Source organism: Tursiops truncatus, chromosome X, assembly GCF_011762595.2.
Source record: "Tursiops truncatus isolate mTurTru1 chromosome X, mTurTru1.mat.Y, whole genome shotgun sequence".
Taxonomy (NCBI): Eukaryota; Metazoa; Chordata; class Mammalia; order Artiodactyla; family Delphinidae; genus Tursiops; species Tursiops truncatus.
The window spans coordinates 96,782,720-96,798,663 of record NC_047055.1 but is presented as its reverse complement, the minus strand read 5'-3'; the positions used below and the strand labels follow the sequence as shown (position 1 = coordinate 96,798,663).

The window sequence follows — 15,944 nt, the reverse complement described above, 5'->3', positions numbered from 1 at the left end:
TTGAGGCCTAGAAAGGTGAAATGTTTGCACAAAGCAATACAGTCAGTAGGTGGCGGAGCTGAGACACCAAATCAGGTCCATGTAATCTTCCAAGCAGAGGATTTGTGCAGGGCATTCTGTTAAGTACTGCTTATGTGAGTATACAGGCTGTTTCTCCCAGATCTCAAATGCCAGGAGGGAGGATCAGCTTATTCACTGTTGTATGTCCTGTGTCTGTTATACAGTAGGCACTCAGCAGATAACATCCGAATAAATCTGACCAAATTCCTACATTGGTGAAGAGGAGGACCATGAGGTATAACACATTTTCTTCTATTGTATCTTATAATTAGACTTATGTTCCAAATTAGGTAAGAAATTACCAAAAAAGAATTTTTACTGAAAGCATACTTCTAACTTCACACAGTTCAGATTTGGGGATGATGAAAATTAAGTATGAGTAAAACTGTCCTGAGTGATAAATTTTAGTAAACAAAAAGATAGTTAGTATGTACTCTAAGACTAGAAAGCAAATGTCAAAAGTCATAATTTTCTTCACTGCCTGGATTAATCAAGTGAACTTCAAAGACAATACTATGTTATTCAAATGCTTCTTAACACAGAGTAGATCCTTCTTAACAAATAACAAACAATATTCTGAAATAGATGTTCTGAAATAGATCAAGGATCAGAATACCATTTCTATTACACTTACTAGACCAAAATCCCCTGATTACACCTTTCTGTAAATGGTATGGTTTCAATGGCATAAGCAAACTCAGATGACAGGCCGTAAACCATAAAGAAGGAAAGAAACCTAACACCAACATAATAAAAAATACGTTTTAAATTAAGTCCACATCTATCAGCTAACTTGTGAACAAGTTTCCGATCACTACTTCTATGAATTAAATGTACTTCATAACATGCCAATCCATTCGTTCATTCCTTCATCAAATATTTATTTAATTCCCATTATGTGCCAGCACTGTCTCAGATGCTAAAGACCACAGCTATGAACAAAACAGAAGAGAAACACTGCTGTCACAGAGCTAACAGTTCTGGGGGGAGAGCACCAGTAAACAAATACAACAAATAGATGTCAAATGGTGGTAAGTGCTGAGAAGAAAAATAATTCCCAGAAGGGTCAAGAGGTTGCAATTTAAAGTAGGATACTTCCTCACTGAGAAAGTGAACGGGGAGTGATGAGGGAGCTCAGAAACATCCATGTGGAATAGGAAAGAGCAAGTGCCAAAGCCCTGAGGCAGGACATGTGCTATGTGTGTTTAAGGAGCCACAAGGAATCCACAGAAAAGTGATTAAGGGGTGATGTGTCATAGGAGATGAGATAAAGAAGTACCTGCAGCCACAGTGGAGGTGTGGAGGGGAAAGGGATGAGGACTGATCGTTTAGTGCCTTGTGGGTGATTCTGAGCACTTGGATGTGTACTGAGGAAGACAGGAAGCCGTTACAGAGAAGACACTTTAAAGGATCACTCTAGCCTGCTCTTTTGAGAATGACCTATGAGGAGGGGGCCAAGAAATCATACGAGTGACAGAGTGATGGTGGCTTGGATGTAAAGTGGTAACAAGTAGAGAGGCTGAGAGGTGGCTCTATTCTGAATATACTTTCATGTTAGAACCAACACTGTTGGCAGATGGAGTGAGGATATGAAAAAGGGAGAAGAGCGGCTGGGCCCGTGAGCCATGGCCGTTGAGCCTGTGCGTCCGGAGCCTGTGCTCCGCAACGGGAGAGGCCACAACAGTGAGAGGCCTGCGTACCGCAAAAAAAAAAAAAGGGAAGGAGATTTCACAGAAGAGAATATATAAATGGAAAATAAGAAAGGCTCCTCAGAGAAACAGCCAATTCCAAGACTGGGGTAGAGAAAGTACAAGATTATCCTGGACACCTTGTTGGGCCAAAAAGTAAAAAAGTGCTAGAAAAACTGATAGGGACATGTCAAAGAGACAGAGAAGCCAGTTTGAAGAAACTTCCATTAACCAAATTTGAGACATTTTGATCAATTTACCCTGAAGATATACTTCCAATAATGCAAACCTTGGCAACAAGGTTTGGGGCTTAGCAAAGAGATGGATGGATGCGTTACTACTGCATACTGAGATCAGAAAGGCTGTGGCAGAAGCAGATTTGGAGGGAAGGGACACAAATTTGTCTACGTAGAAATGTATCCAATTCCAAGAGGAGATGTTGAGTAGGCAGTTAGTCACCCAGGTCTGCAGTTCAAGGTAACCCTCCAGGATATAAATTTGGGAGTTATTAGCATTTCAAGCCACAAACTAGGAAAGCTCACCAGGGGAGTGAGTACAGACAGAGCAGAGTTTCAAGAAATGAGCTGATTGCTGAAGGGAGATGTAGGGTGAAGAGAGTTTTTTTCCCTAAGAGGTGTGTAGGCTAATGAGAATGATTCTACAGAGAGGAAGAGGTGATGCTGGAGAGGGCGGAGAATTGCTTGAGCAATTGCTGAAAGAGTTTCTTCTTCTATTTGCTTCGAAGATTGCTGAAATGCAGCATCCTGTCTCTGAGGGCAGGAAAGGATACAGAGAAGCACTGATACGCATAAGGGCCAGAGAGGGAAGCAATAAAAACATCATCATTCACCTTGAAAGCAATAAAAGAGGTCGGTAAGGTAGTAAGGTATACGATTAACACATAAAAATCAATAGCCTACAAAACACATACCTGACAATGGATTTGTACCTAGAATATACAGAAAACTCTCAAAACTCAAAAATACAAGAAAACAATCCAATTAGAAAATAAACAAAAGACAGGAAAGGGGGCTTCCCTGGTGGCGCAGTGGTTGAGAGTCCGCCTGCCGATGCAGGGGACACGGGTTCGTGCCCCGGTCCAGGAAGATCCCACATGCCGCGGAGCGGCTGGGCCCGTGAGCCATGGCTGCTGAGCCTGCGCGTCCGGAGACTGTGCTCCGCAACGGGAGAGGCCACAACAGTGAGAGGCCCGCGTACAGCAAAAAAAAAAAAAAAAAAAAAAAAAAAAGGGAAAGGAGATTTCACAGAAGAGAATATATAAATGGAAAATAAGCATATGAAAAGATGTTCAACATTACTGGCCATTAAGGAAATGGAAATTAAAACCACAATGTGGTATCACTACACGTCTATCAGAATGACTACAAAAGGAAACACAGTAACAGCACCAAGTGCTGGCAAGTATGAAGAGAAACTGGATCACTCAAACACTGCTGGTGGGAATTTAAAACAGTAATTTATACAATGACAACTTAGTCTGTCAGTATCCTAAAGAACTATACATATACTTAGCATACAACAATTATACCCCAGAGAAATAAAAACTTATGTTCACACAAAAACCTGTACACAAATATTCATAGCAGCTTTATGTAAAATAGCCCCAAACTGGAAACCCAGATGTCCCTCAACGAGTGAATGGTTCAACAAACTGTGATACATCCATACCATGGATAATAAAAAATAATGAACTATTGATATACACACAACTTAGGTGAACTCAAGAGCATTATGTTGAGTGTAAACAGGCAATATTAAAAGGTTCCATATATATGATTCCATTTATATAACATTCTTGCAATGACAGAATTACAGAGGTGGGGAACAGATTAGTGATTACCACAGGTTAGGGATGGTGGTGGTGTGGGGGTGTGTGACTATTAAGGGAGATTTTGTACAAATGAAAGAATTCTGCATCTTAACTGTAGTGGTGGTTACAGGAGTCTACACAAGTGATAAAATGGCACAGAACTATACACACGGATTGTACCAATGTCAGTTTCCTGGTTTTGATACTGTACTACAATTATGTAAGATGTAATGACTGAGGGAAACTGGGTAGAGGCTACATGGAACCTCTCTGTATTATCTTTGCAATTTTCTGAGAATCTATAATTATCTCAAAAGTTTTTAAAAATCTAATGCATCCTTGTAAGTATAACTTGGACCACAGGATTTCTCAGAACTCAAGTCAAAATAAATATATGGTTTATTAATTTTAAAAAATCAATAACCTAGTACATGAGTGTTCATAGCAGCTTCATTTGTAATAACCCCACACAGGAAACAACCCAAATGTCCATATACATATAATGATATACTACTCAGCAATAAAAATGAATAACTATTGATATGTGCACTATGGACATCTGAACATAATCATGCAGAGTAAAAGAAGTCAGACAAAACAGTGCATAATGTATGATTTCACTTACAGAAAACTCTAGAAAATATAAACTAATCTACAGTGACAGAAGTCAGATGAATCATTGCCTTGGGGTGCTCTTGATCATGGGGAGAGGTGGGAAGGAGGAATTACAATGGGGCAAGAAGGACCTTTTGGGAATGAGGAATCTGTTCACTATCTTGACTGTGGTAATGGTTTCATAGGTGTATGCATATGTTAAAACTTACCAAGTTGTATACTTTATATATGTGTGGTTAATTGTATGTCAATTATAACTCAATAAGGTTTAAAAAAATCGGTAGCTTACACATTCACAAATAATAACCAATTAGAATATATCATGGAAAAGAACCCATGTACAGTAGCAACAAAGAAATAGTTAGGAACCAACCTAAGAACTGTGCAAAACTTATATGATGAAAACAATAAAACATTCCTGAAAGAGAGAAATACTGATTTCAACAAATAGAAAGAAATCTCTTCTTGTAGAGGGTGATTTAATACCTTAAAGATGTTAGTTCTCCCTAAATTAATTTACAAACTGAAAGAAATCCCAATAAAAATACTGACAAATGATTTTCTTCTGTGCTAGAAAAATTAATACTAAAATTTATATGGAAAAATAGGCATGTAAGAATAGCTCACAAAACACTGAAAAAGAAGAGCTTATAAGGAGAACTAGTTCTAATTTATACTAAGTATACTAAAAATCTTCTATAAATAAAACAGTGTGTCACTGGCATTTGAGCAGAAGGATGGACCAATGGAAAAGAATATAAAATCCTGAAATTGACTAGGCACATACTGAAATTAGGGATATGATAAGGGTAATTAAATCACTGGGGCAAAGAAGGATTTCATAATAAATTGTGTTTGGACAACTGGATAGCTATGTGAAAACAAATCAGATCCATAACTCACACCACACCCAAGAATAAACTGTAAGTGAATCAGAGATCTAAATGTAAAAACTCAAATATGTTAGAAGAGATTGGGTGAATTCCTCTATAACCAGGGCATAAGAGGATGGTTTTCTACTATGATTAAAAATCTGGATTTAATAAAATATTTCTTTAATTTATGGCTACAATGAAAATGAAAAAAAAACTGCATGATAAAAATCCATAAGCAAAGTCAAAATATAAATGACAACTGTAAGCAAATATTTGAAATATATCACCAATAAAAGCTATAGTATCTCTAATATACTTATTAAAAATTCAGGGAAAAAAGACCATAAATCTGATACAAAAATGGGCAAAAGGCAAAGACAATTCACAAGACAGATATAAAAATGGCCCATAAACACATGGCAAAATACACAACTTCACTCATAAGAGAAATGTAAATTGAAACACCACCAAGATACCACGTCACACCCAAAAGATTGAAAAGAATGTCAACGCTTTTAAAATACACTCTGCTGGTCAGACTGTGAGGAAATAGGCACTCTCAAATATCTGGTGGGAATGTAAAATAGTACAAGCTTTACAGAGGGTACTCTGGCAATATCTAACAAAAGTACATATGCATCAATCCTTGACGAGCAATCCACTTCTAAGAATTTACCCTGAAGATACACTTCCAATAATGCAAAATTATTTACTACAGCATTATCTGTAATTGCAAAAATACTGGAAACTACTTAATGCCTAAATACAGTAGACTGGTTGAATAAACTGTGACACATCCTTACTAGGAAGTACTATACAGATTTTTAAAAATAGGATAATCTCTGTGAATACATGAGGAGTGACTTCCAGAATGGATAGATGGATGGATGAATATAAATGTTTTCCCCCTCCCTATTACTATACGGGTATTAAAATTCTGAAACCACTGTATGTGTGTTGTAGAACTGGGCAAATGAGTTAACATATTGATGTTACTGAAAGTCAGGGAAGAATATCTACAAAGAATATCTACATCGCACCTACAAATACAGAATGGGGAAAACAAAGAAGAACCCTGAGGGGTATTGGAATCGGAGATCAGCAGGATGAATATGCAAGTCCATACACCACACACATGCACATACACACATTTATGTGCATACATGTGTGTAATTATTTTCCTACCTCTGTTGCTGGAAGGCCCAGAAGCAATGATACTCTGATAGCAATGAGAACACTCTAGCTCCCAGATCTTGGTTTCTAAATATTATTCCTAACTATAAGTAAGAAAGGCTCCTCAGAGAAACAGCCAATTCCAAGACTGGGGTAGAGAAAGTACAAGATTATCCTGGACACCTTGTTGGGCCAAAAAGTAAAAAAGTGCCAGAAAAACTGATAGGGACATGTCAAAGAGACAGAGAAGCCAGTTTGAAGAAACTTCCATTAACCAAATTTGAGACATTTTGATCAAAACACTGACAGTTGGGCTTCCCTGGTGGCGCAGTGGCTGAGAGTCTGCCTGCCGATGCAGGGGACACGGGTTCGTGCCCCGGTCCGGGAAGATCCCACATGCCGCGGAGCAGCTGGGCCCGTGAGCCATGGCCGCTGAGCCTGCGCGTCCGGAGCCTGTGCTCCGCAACAGGAGAGGCCACAACAGTGAGAGGCCCGCATACCGGAAAAAAAAAACAAAAAACAAAAAACACTGACAGCAATGAATTATAACTCACTGAATAAAATGATCTATGAAAGATAGATAAAGGGAAAGTTCCTGCCCATAGTGGAATGCCAACTAACAAACGTACACAGAATGATTGAGTCAGAAATTCACCATTTAGCGTTATATTAAACTAGAATTTAATTGATTCAGTCAAGAACTATCAACAGCAGACATTAAAGCTAGACGGTAAGGTTGGAACTCATTTGAAAATACAAAATAAGGGAAACAACACATAAAAAAGCTGTGGACTGATTGCACTCAAGATCAACTCTAGGAACGAGTGGAAGGAGAAATTCTACTGAAAAGGAAAAATAAAGTTGATTTCTACTTGTATCTCACAAATCTTAGGACTTTTAATAAACCCGTTATACATATTGCTATGATAATCTGAACTTAAACTTAGCTGAGAGGGGAAATGTATGTGAGAGCAAAATGCCGTGTAAGGTGGGCAGAAATCATGTCTGACTAATGTGTACGATCCACAGCCAGTGTATATTTACAAAGTTTATTTAAGTCCTGACATATTCCATAGTTCAATCTCAAAGTATTATACTTCATGTAGTACTAAGAATGCTGTTCGATGATTGTAAAAATACTAGTACCTGGAGAAAAGCCTAATGACATTTAAATATGCTTGTTTTTAATAATGTTCTGGATTCAGAAGGGAAATTCAGGCTCAAAATTCTATATGCAATAAAAAGATTACACACTAAAAAAACCCCACAAAAACTAGTAGGTAGAAGTTTGGTGGAGAACAGAATATTTACACAGTCTCAAAGTATCTTCCCACTAAAGTTCTTACCATTCCTTTAAAGGAGAATGATAAAGCAGGATGAAAAGCCATTAGCATTATGAAAACCACGGTAGAATATCTAAAATTTGTATTTTTTGGAAAATCACAATATCAAAAACTAAGTTCCATTTAAGTACATGAACTAGTTTTTTATTAAAACCTGCATGCTACAAAGCACCATTTATACGATAATCCTATTGTTCTTATTAAAAATTTATACTAAAAATAGGCTAGAATGATAAATACCAAAAGTATAAAACTGATGGTGCTAAGAATTCAAGTGATTTTATTCATTTTATGTTTTACTACATTTTCAATTTCTCTACAATGAACATATATTAAGAAGAAGAAAAAATGTGTAAAAAAAACCCTGCAAGAAGTAAGCAGATACAGAAGAAAAAAGCTGGAAAGAAATTAAAAAGCCAACAGTGCTTTGTGATTGCATAATGGCATCATGGGTGATGTATTCTTTTCCCTGTTTTTAACTGTGGGACTTAAGATTTAAAAGCCATGATGCTCACAACTTATCACTTTATAAACTGATTTTACCTTTGCTGTGCACACTGGAATCTAGCAATGCTGCCTCTCTGATAATCTCTCCTTGAACTCCTTCCTCTTACGCCCTGGATCCTTCTCTACCTAACAAGAGAACAAATCCTCTTTCTTTAAAACTTCTGCATCCACTGCTCCTGAGATTATTTGATGTCCCTTTATCACAGCTAACATCATTTGTTTCGCATGTAGTGTTATTTTCATGGTTAGCGTACAGGAATGGATCTTTATATAATGGCAACCACTGGTAATGTCATTTCCTACCATAAAGCAGTTCCAGAGAATGTATACCACTGCCTTGTGCTTTCTCATCCCTGTTCTCCTTGCATAGCAATTGGTCTAGAGTAAGGAGAGGTGAAGAGGTATCTTGTCAGAGTGGGTAGGGGAGTTCTGATATGTCTCTTCTTTTGTAGAAGTAAAACGTTTTATTATTTTTTATAACATCTTTATTGGAGTATACTTGCTTTACAGTGGTGTGTTAGTTTCTGCTTTATAACAAAGTGAATCAGCTATAGGTATACACATATCTATCCCCATATCTCCTCCCTCTTGTGCCTCCCTCCCACCCCTCTAGGTGGTCACAAAGCAGTGAGCTGATCCCCCTGTGCTATGTGGCTGCTTCCCACTAGCTATCTATTTTACATTTGGTAGTGTATATATGTCAGTGCCACTCTCTCACTTTGTCCCAGCTTACCCTTTCCCCTCCCTGAGTCCTCAAGTCCATTCTCTACATCTGCATCTTTATTCCTGTCCTGCTCCTAGGTTCTTCAGAACCAATTTTTTTAGATTCCATATATATGTGTTAGCATACGGTATTTGTTTTTCTCTTTCTGACTTACTTCACTCTGTACGACAGACTCTAGGTCCATCCACCTCACTACAAATAACTCAATTTTGTTTCTTTTCATGGCTGAGTAATATTCCATTGTATATATGTGCCACATCTTCTTTATCCATTCATCTGTCGATGGACACTTAGGTTGCTTCCATGTCCTGGCTATTGTAAACAGAGCTGCAATGAACATTGTGGTACATGACTCTTTTTGAGTTATGGTTTTCTCAGGGTATATGCCCAGTAATGGGGTGGCTGGGTCATAGGGTAGTTCTATTTTTAGTTTTTAAGGAAGCTCCATACTGTTCTCCATAGTGGCTGTATCAATTTACATATCCACCAACAGTGCAAGAGGGTTCCCTTTTCTCCACACCCTCTCCAGCATGAATTCTTTGTAGATTTTTTGATGATGGCCATTCTGACTGGTGTGAGGTGATACCTCATTGTAGTTTTGATTTGCATTTCTCTAATGATTAGTGATGTTGAGCATTCTTTCATGTGTTTGTTGGCAATCTGTATATCTCCTTTGGAGAAATGTGTATTTAGGTCTTCTGCCCATTTTTGGATTGGGTTGTTTGTTGTTTTAATATTGAGCTGCATGAGCTGCTTGTAAATTTCGGAGATTAATCCTTTGTCAGTTGCTTCCTTTGCAAATATTTTCTCCCATTCTGAGGGTAATCTTTTGGTCTTGTTTATGGTTTCCTTTGTTGTGCAAAAGCTTTGAAGTTTCATTAGGTCCCATTTGTTTATTTTTGTTTTTATTTCCATTTCTCTAGGAGGTGAGTCAAAAAGGATCTTGCTGTGATTTATGTCATAGAGTGTTCTGCCTATGTTTTCCTCTAAGAGTTTTATGGTGTCTGGCCTTACATTTAGGTCTTTAATCCATTTAGAGTTTATTTTCGTGTATCGTGTTAGGGAGTGTTCCAGTTTCATTCTTCTACCTGTAGCTGTCCAGTTTTCCCAGCACCACTTATTGAAGAGGCTGTCTTTTCTCCATTGTATATCCTTGCCTCCTTCATCATAGGTTAGTTGACCATAGGTGCGTGGGTTTATCTCTGGGCTTTCTATCCTGTTCCATTGATCTATATTTCTGTTTTTGTGCCAGTACCATACTGTCTTGATTACTGTAGCTTCGTAGTATAGTGTGAAGTCCAGGAGCCTGATTCCTCCATCTCCATTTTTCTTTCTCAAGATTGCTTTGGGTATTTGGGGTCTTTTGTGTTTCCATACAAATTGTGAGTTTTTTTGTTCTAGTTCTGTGAAAAATGCCATTGGTAGTTTGATAGGGATTGCACTGAATCTGTAGATTGCTTTGGGTAGTAGAGTCAATTTCACAATACTGATTTTTCCAATCCAAGAACATGGTATGTCTCTCCATCTGTTTGTATCATTTTTAATTTCTTTCATTAGCGTCTTATAGTTTTCTGCATACAGGTCTTTTATTCAACATAGTTTTGTAAGTTTTAGCCACAGCAATCAGAGAAGAAAAAGAAATAAAAGAAATCCAAATCGGAAAAGAAGTAGTAAAGGTGTCACTGTTTGCAGATGACATGATACTATACATAGAGAATCCTAAAGAGGCTACCAGAAAACTACTAGAGCTAATCAATGAATGTGGTAAAGTAGCAGGATACAAAATTAATGCACAGAAATCTCTTGCATTCCTATACACTAATGATGAACAATCTGAAAGAGAAATTAAGGACACACTCCCATTTACCATTGCAACAGAAAGAATAAAATACCTAGGAATAAACCTACCTAATGAGTAAAACATTTTAAAACAGCATCACTATCTGTTAGCTTCCTCTGCACTTTCTCCCAGATGAAGCACGGTATGGTCATAATGGTATCTATAACTTTCCCGAACAAAGCCTTGTGTAAATCATGCTTCCCCCTTGCTCAGATGATCGATCTCAACTCAGCAGGGTCCTATGGCAATGGAGCCCTCAAAGACAGACCAGCACACAGGGAGGTGAAACTAGACCTCCGACCCGCAGAGTCGGGTGGCTTAGTTAGAGGCCCCGTTCAGAGTTAGTTCTTTGGGAGGGTAGTTTTTAAATGACAGCAGTGCACACAATTTGGGAATGCAGGTTTCAAATATACATCACAAAGGTAGGCAAATCTGTGAACATTTAAAAAAGATTGCCGATATACTTACAGTTTTTTCGTTATTTTCAAAAGCTTCTCTTGCTTCTTCAAATGTGCAGACTTCTTCTTTGCATTCACGTTCAATATTGCCCTGCCTTATCTCTTCAAAAAGTCCATTAGCTCTTGGGTAGCGTTTTAATACTGAATTGGCTTTTTCTCCTGTGAGGAAAACTAAAAAGAGATATAATAATAAGCATAAAACTGTAATTTAAAAAAATGTGGAAAGTTAATAAACAAGATGAAATCTGCTGGATACTCTTTAGAAAACATAGCCAACACCCTAAACCTCTTTCTCTAGGTCAGCAAAGTGACATTCAGCTCTCAACCACCAATCTGCTGTCTTCCTCATCATGTGAATGTGTCCTTTCAGTAGCAGTTGCCCTGGGCAGGGACAACAACATGATTAACGATGTTATATCCAGACTTTAGCACATTTCTGCCAACCACGGGTGTTTAAATATAGCAATAATGATACCAGTACTTGTGCTCATTACTGTAAGAGGAAGCCCCCAGGCGTTCTGCTGTTGGACAGCAGCAATGAGATCAAAATCCAGTCTATGGACTATCAGTCTTTGTCCCCCTAACTAAAAAATAATAAAATTCCAATCGACCTAATAGAAACCCAGAGAACACTTACTTGTACGAAAGGAAGAGTTGACAAAATAATATCAAGAAATTAAGACAAATTTGGCCATAATTCATTCCAAGAGATATTAGTAATAATTTTGTTCTAAATGCACTTAAATATATTTTGACACTTTAATATATTTAACCCCATTTCAGTGTCCTTCAGAAAAAGAAAATTGTTCTGCATGACTTATAGGGGCATTTCATATAAACATTCAAAATGCACATTTATGATACCCAGTAAAATAAGGCAATGGTTATATGCATACTCATGGGGAATTATTTTTTTTTACGTACAGATTCATTTTAAACTATACTTCAATTACATTTTTCTAAAACTGTCCTGCTTGTTTGGAGAGATAAATAGAATGCTACCAGAATTTAATCTTTGCTAATGCAAAGAAATTACAAAATTCCCTAATCTTAAAGACCTCTGACATGAGAGAAGGCACATTACAGATCCTTCAAGATGTATTTTAAAAAAAAAAAAGTGTACATTTTGCAAAAAACATTTTGAAGTAAAATGAAAACCGGTAAATGCGCTTTTAAAAATGGCCACAATAGCAATGAATTTAAGGTTTACCTCATTTTAGAAGTGTGTATTTCACGTCATAGAAGATACGGATTCATTACTTAGGATTCTTTAAAGTATCCAAATTGATACCAATTAGATGGCTACATTGAAAACTACAGTAGGCCTTCCATAAGTGTTTCCTTCCTTCTGTACTTCAGAAGGGTACCCATCGATAAAAATTAATCACACAGTCATAAAATATCATTAGAAGAAATCTTAAAAAATAAAAAAATAAAAGGATGCTATTGAGTGGGAGAGTAATAGTAGAATTTTCTATCAGTGGTTTTCACAGTTTAGCAGCATCAGAAGCCCATGCTGGACTTATCACACATATTGCTGGGCCGACCTCCCAGAGTCTCTGATTCCATAGGTCTCGGGTAGGGCCAAGAAGCTGCATTTCTAGTAAGATCCCAGGTAACACTGGTGCTGCTGGTCCCACTCCCACAGTTTGAAACCACTACTCAAATGGGAGCTCCTTAGAAAACTAGTTCTGAGGAAGGTGTTTATGGAATGCTGGGATTAACAAATTTAAAAAAGATCTTTTACTGCATGACTTTTCAGGACCCTTAATATGCACTTAATATATATTTTAAATCTCCAGAAAACGAACATGACACAGGCATGTGTCATATTTATTTGACTGTGGAGCCCTTTTTCAAGGAACATTTCACTGAATTAACAACTTCCTAGCCATTGGTTTTATTTATGCCATGACAAACAATTCTCTTCCATATAATAGGCCAACTAATTCATGAAGACAGTAACTGATTTCTCTCGAGGCTTCTCTTTTCTAGGATAAACATGTCTAGTTCCTTCATCTGTTGGTCATATAAAATAGATAGGAGTCTCCGTACCGTCTTTACCTCATGAAATATTGTATTCTACACTCAGTGTGGTCTAACAAGTAAAAAACTGATCAGGGCTATTGGCTTCCTTGTTTCTAAACACAACAGATATGTCAATAAAGTCTAACACATCTTTGGCTTTTGGGACAGTTTTCTTGAAAATAAACCAATCAGTAATAATGTATTTTAAGCTTTTAAGAGGAAAAAAGAAACCTAAATTCTCCTAAGAGAAAATGTTATATACACTATCTCCATAAAGGGGTGAAGGAAAGCAGCTAACTCTTGAAACCAGAAAGCAGGCTAATTCAGAAGGTCAAGCAACTATAAGGTAATATAGCAAGACACAGCCCTTCTTATTCCAGCCGAATCAAATTACCAAGAGCATTCTACAAACACCTTCTGTGTATTTTCTTGTACTGGGAGGCAACATGATATAATACAGAGAACTCTAGATGGAATAAGCTGGCAAGTAGATTTTATCTCACCTGCCAAATGTGCTCAATTAGAAGATACCACCTAGAGTAAGAGTCTGACCAGTAGGAAAGATATTGTTACAGATTAGTTCCATTTGCCATATATTAGGGAATAGGAAGTTGTGGCAGAGTATTTGCTGTTCCTCATCAAGGTAATTTGGAAATCTCATGGGTGATACCAGAATTGGGACTCTTTCTATGTGGAAACAAAATAAAGAGAAAGGTGGCAGCTTGGACCTATAGGTTAAGATCAGACTATTTCTTCCTAAAACACTGGGCAGTTTCCACAATGCTAGGCCTTGTGTTTGGACTTAATGTTTGAAACTAAAGTTGATTACTTCCCTCTACCTCCTTCTCATCAAAATGTGTGAGCTGGGCTTCCCTGGTGGCGCAGTGGTTGAGAGTCCGCCTGCCGATGCAGGGGACGCGGGTTCGTGCCCCGGTCCGGGGAAGATCCCACATGTCGCGGAGCGGCTGGGCCCGTGAGCCATGGCCACTGAGCCTGCGCGTCCGGAGCCTGTGCTCCGCAACAGGAGAGGCCACAACAGTGAGAGGCCCATGTACCGCCAAAAAAAAAAAAAAAAAAAAAAAAAAGGTGTGAGTTACCCCACAGCTGTCCAGAATCATGTGTATGCCTTCATCAGAGATTACATGATGTGGCAAGTATACAGACTGTAAATTTACTTTGAGAACACAACACTAAGGTATTAATCAAACATGTTCTTTTCTCATTAAAGGACATAAAGAAAAACCTAAGCTGTTTCTTTAGATTCAGTTAGGAAACACCCTTACTAAAGAAAATATTTAAACTCTAAGTCTGGTAAACACATAAACGACCACAAAATAAGTATATTAATTCAAAAAACGTAACTACTTTTTCATAATTTCAAAATAAATAGCTCTCACCCATGCTTTCTCCTCAAAAGAATAAAGATAAATGAAATAAGATAGCTTCTCAAGTAACTCTCTAAATTACTGCCTTAAACCGAAATATGTAGTCATGTTACATATTTTTAATGCATTGCAGCATACTAAAACTGACATTTTAATGCCAAAAATCTTTATCTAGGCAAAATCATGTCCGTACATTTGCTGAAAAACAGCAGATGGTAAGGCCTGAAAATTAACAGCCCACATGGAAAATCTCTACTCCACTTATCTAATCAGTTCTCTAATCTTGGGTCTGGATTCATTGAAACAGTCATTATTTAAAGTTGCAAATGTTTACATTTTTCTTTTAAGTGAACAAAATTCCTTCTTTAGGACGTATTTACTGAACACAGACTATGTACAATGAGATCATGACAAGTCACAAAGATGAGTAGGAGACTGCCTTTGACCTCAAGGTTCTTCAGTGCAAGAGATAATGAAGATAAAAGAGATACAAAAACAGCTCTAACACAAGATGAACAAGGTAGATGCTCTTTGAGGTCAGCAGGCAGGCGTACTTCTACTGGGTAAGTGTGTTTCGGGATGGGAGAGGAACCTGGAGAAGGGCAAGTAAAAAGTATATTTGGGCTGGCCTTTTAAAAATTGGCAGGATTGGGGCATGCAAAGATGGTGAGGAAAGACATCCTAGGAAGACAAAATAGTGAGTGAGGGCCTGAAATCGAATAAACCTATGGCCATAAATGAGGAATATGAGCTGGTCAGTAGGGCCAGAGTACACGATTCAAAAGAGGGAGAGAGGGAGATGAAACCGGAAAGGGGCCTGATAGCCATGTCATGGAGGCATTTAATGTTAGGCTAAGATATTTAAACTATTCGACAGCATTCAAGAGTTTAAACCGATACTTCATGGAGAATAACCTAGAAAAATGTATAAGTACAACAGATTTGGGGGTAGGATGAAGAGAAAATGGACGGATAAAGGCAGGAAAAAGGCTACTTACAACAGACCAGGTTAAGAAATAATGAGATCATGCATTAGCATGGTGGCAAAAGGAAGGGAAAGAAAGGGACAGATGTGAAATATGGGTGATCTCTTTGGCCACTACACCCATCATGTACCTTATTCCTCAGTCAAACCAAATCTTACCATCCTTCATATAGGTTCTTTTTATGCCTCCATAATTCTGTACCTAATATTTCCTCTACCTAGCAAACTCCTATTCCATTCAGATGTAAAATCCTCTAAAAACTTTCCCCAGATTGTACTCCCCACTTCGTTAGACAGAGCTGCTATAGACTCTCAGTATTTACGTATACTTCAATTATAGCAATTAACTATATTGTAATTTTATTATAATTTTTGGTATGCCTATCTGGTTCCCCCTCAAGACTTGAGGGCAGGGCCCATGTATTATTAATA

General features: G+C 37.7%; 1 protein-coding gene across 3 annotated transcripts in view; it reads right to left on the bottom strand.

The window, feature by feature from the left end:
* PRRG1 (proline rich and Gla domain 1) overlaps positions 1 to 15,944 on the bottom strand; it is a 129,566-nt gene that overhangs the window by 36,706 nt on the left and 76,916 nt on the right. For all 3 annotated transcript variants that reach the window (XM_019943613.3, XM_073799239.1, XM_073799240.1), the window contains exon 3: positions 11,125 to 11,285. In XM_019943613.3, coding sequence (XP_019799172.1) covers positions 11,125 to 11,285 — 161 coding nt within the window. The remainder of the gene's footprint in view (positions 1 to 11,124; positions 11,286 to 15,944) is intronic.